The 7,320-nt window shown below is 38.3% G+C and overlaps 1 protein-coding gene across 10 annotated transcripts in view; it reads left to right on the top strand.

Annotated features, from left to right (window-relative positions):
- Positions 1-7,320, top strand: part of SYNE1 (spectrin repeat containing nuclear envelope protein 1) — a 498,327-nt gene that overhangs the window by 426,061 nt on the left and 64,946 nt on the right. For all 10 annotated transcript variants that reach the window (XM_075064060.1, XM_075064059.1, XM_075064058.1 and 7 more), the window contains 4 exons: positions 1,623-1,748; positions 2,714-2,869; positions 5,687-5,845; positions 6,392-6,558. In XM_075064060.1, the coding sequence (XP_074920161.1) occupies positions 1,623-1,748; positions 2,714-2,869; positions 5,687-5,845; positions 6,392-6,558 (608 nt within the window). The remainder of the gene's footprint in view (positions 1-1,622; positions 1,749-2,713; positions 2,870-5,686; positions 5,846-6,391; positions 6,559-7,320) is intronic.

The raw sequence follows: 7,320 nt of genomic DNA, 5'->3' as shown, positions 1-7,320 counted from the left end.
CCAAGCTTCCCTCCACCCAGATTTGAAAATATTTTGTCTCCTGATTGGTCCTCTGGTCAGGTGTTGCAGGTCACTGTTTGTTAACCCTTTACAGGTGAAAGAGACATTAACCCTTAGTTATCTGTTTATGACAGATGGTAACTGAGATTTAATTAAACATACAAAACATTTTTTTATTTAAATATTTTAAGAGATTACAATAAGTTTAGGCCTTAACGTATTTTGTATTAAATTCAGATTTCATTTTAAACTGGCTCATTTTTAAAAAGAAAAACTTACTATGATTTAAATAAAAAAATAATTTGAATATAAAAATCATTGATTTTTATCCACCATAGTTATGACCTCATTAAGACAACAGAAATGTTAGCAGTGGCAATGGAAGTTCTTGTTGAAGATGAGTGGTGCCTTACATTTCAGAACCTGAATCTTTAGGTAGTTAAAAGTGTGCATCAAAAACGCCAGTAAAAATACATGCATGATGACTTATGCCACTTGTGAGAAATTTTGGCTAAACAGCTATAAACAAGTAGCACTGTAAGTAAAATTCATCCACATAAACTCACAAGGCCTTCTTTTTCATGCATTTCACTGTTGAAACCAGCAAGGTCTAATGCATTCAACAACTTGCAAATGCAACTTTACAGAGCATGTATCTAGTTTATTCATTATGTGATATTTAGAAATAGCCCTGACACTGAAATGTTAACTGGGTCTGTGCTTTTTGATGGAATGATGCATTTGCCTTCCTCTTACTTACTACATCATCTGAAGATGGTTGAAAATCTTTGATCAGAAGGAAACTTGTAGTCTATGACTGCAAAGTCTTTTTTTTCTGAAAGGTAATGTGACAGCAAAACTCGTTCTTATGCTGAAACTCGCACCCCCAAAAAATGTACAGAAATAGAATCTTACCACTTCAAGGGAGAAATCAGGTGGGGTGTTCCCTGTATTCTTAACTGTTTTCCCTATACACATGCACACACTTTTATCTGCTATCATAAAAAGGAATTTGTAAAGCTAAATCCTGGCCTCTCTAGTATCATACAACTGACATTCTGCAAAAGAAACGTATAGCTGTACTCCTCTGAGTTCTTTAGTCTGGTCAATTCCTTCAGTATTTAGCTGTTGTCTACTAGGATTTTAGTAGACTGAATGGGATTACTTCTTCAAAGTACAACAGGTTGCCTAATGAAGTCATTCCTAAGGGGACTCATGGAACCCTTTTTGGCAGAGAAAAGCAACATTGCAAGGTCAAAATCAGACCTTGAGGACTCTGGCAATAGAAGGGGTTTAGTTTTGCCTGCTGCTAGCACTGAAGCACAGCACAATAGACAGTGTGCTCTTCTGGTGCATGCCATCCAAATTCTGAGACTTGAATGTTATACAAAAAGGGCTTATGGGGACATCCTATTAGGCAAATTTCCTCACTGCTTGTTGATATTGGTGCCATGAGTGCAGAGGACTCGACTAGATGACCTCTTGTGGTGACTTCCAGTCCTATGATTCCATGATTATTTAGTCAACTTGAGTGATTCAGCATGATGGGCCTCTTTCCACTCTCTCCCCTCCCCCCCCCTTTCATCTGGAATAAAGTCTAATAATAATTGTTCTGCTTTCAGGACTGGGAAAAGTGTGAAAAGGGCATAAAAGACTCCCTGGAGAAACTAAGATCCTTCAAGAAAAAGCTTTCTCAGCCATTGCCTGATCACCACGATGAGCTGCATACAGAGCAGATTCATTGCAAGGTAAAGCACTCTGTTGAGCACCATCTGATCTGCAATTTGCTTGTCTTGGAACATCTTTAGCCATTATAAGTCTTGGCATTACTGACTATATACACCAGCAGCCCATAATTACTGCGTGTGCAATTTCCTGCCTGTGTCTGCATGCACGTTTTGTGTGTGCATCTGTTCGTTACTGTTTGCACAGCACTGATTAATGTTTGTCCAGCACTTAAAAGATATAAGGCCTGTCTTTGATCTAACATTGGTGTAAATTAGGTTACATCAGTGTAAAACCAAAGTAAATTGGATCAGAATTAGGCCCATAAAGAGCTGTAAAAGTGCTAAGTATTGGCGGTTCTTTTTAGTTTAGAAGTTCTTACTGCATGATTCTTATAGATGAGACAAGTAAAAGTTCACAGATTTAAAAACCGTGTCATTTCAATGCTCTTTACTCCTACTCAGGATAATTGTAGGTCACAAACTTTTATCTTGCATTAGTTGCAATTTAGAAACAAACTGGGAATTCCAATCTCATTCTTCCTTTCTTAAAATCAGAGGGTAAACATGGTGCAAACTGCAAAGGTGATCACTAGAGACGAGCCCAAACCAAAATCTTGAGTCCAGATAGCCCTGAACTTCGGAGAAGTTAGACTCTGGGATTTTAGTTTAGACCCATTTCAACTTGTGTAAGAGCTGATGTATCTTGCTGTATCAGTTTTACTACCAGTGGGACCTCCCTTCTAACTGAAAAAATAATGCTGTCTTACAGGTGGTCTATTATAAATTAAGCTATTAAATATAGTTGTAACTCTCCATCTAAACATTGGCTCTGTTAACAGACTTGGTCTGCTAGATACAATAGGACTTCAATGCTAGGGCCTATGGTTAACAGGTAAACACAACTTTGTGTAACACAACTATTGCCAAACCTCTAGTAGCATAAAGATCTTGATTTTTTTTTTTTTTTTTTTTTTTTTTTTAACCAGGAGCTAGAAAATGCTGTTGAAGGGTGGACGGATGACCTTGCGCATCTGACACTGCTGAAGGAGACTCTAGCTACTTACATCAGTGCTGATGATATCTCAATCCTCAACGAGCGCATTGAGCTTCTGCACAACCAATGGGAGGAGCTGTGCCACCAGGTAAATGTGACACTGAACTTGGATGTGATTATGCATGTGAAAGGGGCACAGGGACAGCTGAATGTGGTTAGCAACTGTTAGAACAGACAGGTACCAGCTGGATGACAAACCTGGCATTTGAATTTGAACTGAGACTCATGCATTTGTAAGGTATAATCTCATCAGCCTCCTAATGCAGAGGCAGAACTAAGGAAGTAGAATTTGGAATGTCAAATGCAAGCTTTATCCAGAGGAACAACACACACTTTTGAGGATAGGGTGAGGTGGGAAATATTTTCAGCCATACTGATTTACAGATATTTAAAACAAAAGAGTGGAGAAAAACCCACTAAAATTCAGGATTTAGCAGATGTAATCTTAACGTGATCACTCACTTAATAGCAAACTTAGAGTGGAATAACCAAAAGTCTGCCCATGAAATGGAACTTCATAGTTAAAGGATGTGTACAGTATGTGTCTGCAATCTCTAAAAGGGTTCATCCTTACATTCCTGGAGACCAACTTTCCTGGTGAAATGTCCATTGAAATCAATGGCCATGCCAAGACCAAAAAAAGAGAGAGAGCCGGATTATGTATTTTATTATAACAGCAGAATATTTCCTCTTAAAAGCTTTGCTTTTCTGTGGAGCTAAGATTAATAACAGTCCAGTGTATCTTCAAGTATTTGCTTTAGTTGCCACTAATATTTCGAGACTTCCTGTAAATGATCACTTTACTGAGCCAGGGTATAAACAAACTCAGAAAAACTATATTAAAGCTAATGTTAAATTTATGGCATAATTGGCCCACAGGAATACAGAAGAAACAGAACAGCATCACTGGCTTGAAGGAGGTGGGGACAAGATAGTGTGATGTGAGAAAAAAATCTACTGTACCTTGTACTCTTGATATGCTTTTCCTTGTGTTTAAAAAAAAAAGACACATTTCTCATTCTCTTTGGCTTGACTGCTGGCTTAATTCCTTGGCACCATGTGGGAGATAAATACACAGTGCTCCTGGTGCATTTTATAGTTGCTGCTTATGTTTAGAAATCCTGGCTCCAGATTTAAAGTTGCCACCTATTGCAAATTTTCCGGATTGCCCTTATTTTACTTGTATACTCCAAAATGTATCGAGCAGTGAAGAACCATTTCATTGTCAAAAAACAAACAAACATTGTAGGTCAGCAAAACATAGTTATATTGTGCCAGTGATGTGATATCCTTTCTCATTATGGTATGGTGCAAACAAATCTGTCCTAAAGGATAAACATTAAAAGGTATCAAAGGAATAGACTTAGTTTTGGAAACTTGTAGAATTCCAGTTGGGCACTCAGACTGGAGGATGCTTTTCCTGTCTTGTGAATGAATTTGATAGGGTCATGAGAAAGAGAGACAATTAAGCAGCATTCATGGGTGAAAAGCCTTCATGCATCATAAACTCTCATGAAACAAAGCAGAAGCTGAACTGGCTGCATGTGGGTGAATGGACTAGAAGACCTTTTCCATATAGACTCTGATTGGTTTTCCCAGATTCTTGCAACACACCTTTCATGCTAAAGGGGAGGGCTGATTAAAGATTGGATGTCTTAGTCTGTTATTTATATATTTAACCTTCCAGGATGTAATCAAATGAATGAGGCTTTTTTTTCTTGTTCAGTAGTTGGGTGTTACCGCAAAAGGAAATGTGCTGTCATTTGTATCTGACTTTAAAAATCAAAAGCTTCAGTTAGGAGAGCAGTAAGTTATATACGAAAGAGCAGGTGCAATGCTCATATGATCAGTGGAGCTGATGTAGAGTCAAAAGCAACTCATATTTCAGATGAGGAGGAAGAAGCTGTAGTAAGTAGGATGCCATTACATTGTAGCCATGTGATTATCAGAAATTCTGACAGGAGAGATTAGTTTACTGTGAATACTGTTTAATATTCTTTCAAGTCCTTTTCATATTTGCCCAAATGTCTTGTAATTCACAGTTTGAGATTGAAATATCATTCTTCTAATTTCTTAAATATACAGCAGTCTCTTACTTTTCAAGTGACGTGACACAAGCCTCCATTTCCTGTGTGTGCTGTTGCTTTGTTCTCTGTTTCAGTCTGCACTTATCGCCTGTTCATTTCTGTATAGCATTCTTTAGCCCTTGGGAATCTCTGGTCAGAGAGTAGCAATGTTGCAAAATAAGAGGCTCTCACAAAATGTATCCATGTGGACACAAGCATGGAATTGCACATGCATTTGCAATTGCTTGGTTTGTGAGTGCTGCCTATCTCATCCATGCATACATTTTACAGATACAGTTGACATACCAGTTGTTTATAGTTTGGCCATACCATGTATGCATCCTCCTAGACATCCATTTGGTTTGCACTCTTAAAAATGTCATTTTTCTAAGGGTCAAGCATCTATTTTGTGCTAAACAATCTGTCTCTGTTGGAATTTGTGCTTCCAAATAAACTAACAAAAGTATCAGAGTGTACATTATAATTCTTAATAAATGAAAATATTGACTCTAAAGACAATGAAAGGGCTATTTTATAACTGTGCTATGGAAACTTGAATTAAAGACCATAGGTTTGTATCTTATTATGAAGCAAATTATATTTAGAGTATACTCTTCCCTGTGTGCAACAGGATCTGGCTACTGGCATCCTGAGATTAATGCTGACCTTGAATTTATAAAGAGTCCTGCAAGATTTTTGCAGCACAACTCACATTTACCTTAATGGCAGCCAGGTAGCTAAAACTCTTTGCGGGGCTGAGAATTTACCTCTGAGAACTAGTGTGTTCTCATCTACTAACTGTACTCTCTTTTACTGACTCCCTCTGTAAACATTACAAGATCTCCTTGCGGGGGCAGCAGGTGAATGAGAGACTGAATGAGTGGGCGGTCTTCAGTGAGAAGAACAAGGAGCTCTGTGAGTGGCTGACACAAATGGAGAGTAAGGTGTCTCAAAATGGAGACATCCTCATTGAAGAGATGATAGAGAAACTCAAGAAGGTAAAATTCTTTTGGTTTTATATGTTTAAATACTGTTATGTGCACCTTTTTCCTCTTCTCTTTCTAGGTTATCAGAACTTAAATAATCTGGTACTGGCCTGTGTTATAGACAGAACACTGTATTAAATAGGCCACCTGTCTGATCCAATGCATGGCAGTTTGTATGTTCCAATGAGAATTTTTGTCGTTGTTTTTCTCTAATCATGTGCCTTTTCCCTGTGCTTCTTGAAATGGATTTTTCAGAATACAAAGAAATACCCCAAATGAAAACACCACCAAGAAAGGTGAATGCTTTACTAAATGCCTGATCACAAGTGTCCGTAAACCACTTATGAATTATTGTACATGCATTTGCGAATATTTTTCTTTCTTTTGATTATTTATGTTTATATGGTGGTGGTGTTTACAAGGATTTGTTCATTCACCAAGCTATTTCCAACTTAGTATTAGACACTGCTTATGTTTATTCTACTTCTTCCAGCAGGGCTGAGCTGAATGCATTCTGAATAAGCTTGTTGATCTCTGTGATTCCTCTTTCCCATCTAGGATTATCAAGATGAAATTGCCATGGCCCAAGAGAATAAAATCCAGCTCCAGCAAATGGGAGAGCGTCTTGCCAAAGCCAGTCATGAGAGCAAAGCATCAGAAATCGAATATAAACTTGGCAAGGTCAATGACAGATGGCAACACCTTCTGGATCTGATTGCAGCCAGGTAAAAAGAGCTGCTTTGTTTTTAAACATTTCATGGAATAGAAACCTGTATTGACATTCATAAGGCAGTTGAGTTCCTAGCTCAAGGAAGGACTCAGAACTTTTTCTTTCCTGTCTCTACCCACTCCGTCCACTTAACTGTGATCTGTAAGTGCTCTCAGCCAACATGCTTGGTTGAACTTATCCTTCCTGATCCACTGTATCTATTAGGATGACCAAGACTGGCTACAGTCAGAAGTGTAGTGTCTTGTGGTCGAGGGTGGTTATTTAGGTTGAAACGGGGTTCCTAAAGCGAGATGTAAATTTTCAGTTCCCTTTAAAGGGCAGCCCAAAGGGTGCTAAGTGACTCACTTTTAAAAATCCTACCCAAAGGACAGTTTATGGCAGGTGGTTTAGTTTTTCTGTCTGTTTTTAGATTAGTGAAGAGAGAGAGAAAATAATATAGACACATGTATGTCCATTGGGCCTAGTAGCTTGCAAAAACAAACAAACAAAAAGTTGTTTGCAGTAGGTTATCTACAGAAGTATATACTGTTGTCAAAGTTAGACTCAGGACTCACAGTTTGTCAGACCACTCTGTTTTATTAGCATAGCGCTCTGCTAATACACCCAGATAATGTGAGCCCCATACAAGACACAAACTATCTTGTTTATACAGATAAAAGGGCAGGAGTTTAGACAAAGGGACAAAGAAAGCAACAGACAGGAAAAACCTCTTGTGGATGTTTGAGTCTGGGTGCCTCTTCTGGGGAGTCGGCCGACC

The sequence above is a fragment of the Chelonoidis abingdonii genome, chromosome 3 (genome assembly GCF_003597395.2).
Source record: "Chelonoidis abingdonii isolate Lonesome George chromosome 3, CheloAbing_2.0, whole genome shotgun sequence".
In the NCBI taxonomy this organism is placed as follows: domain Eukaryota; kingdom Metazoa; phylum Chordata; order Testudines; family Testudinidae; genus Chelonoidis; species Chelonoidis abingdonii.
Note: the sequence above shows the minus strand (reverse complement) of the source record. Positions and strands in the feature narration are given on the sequence as shown.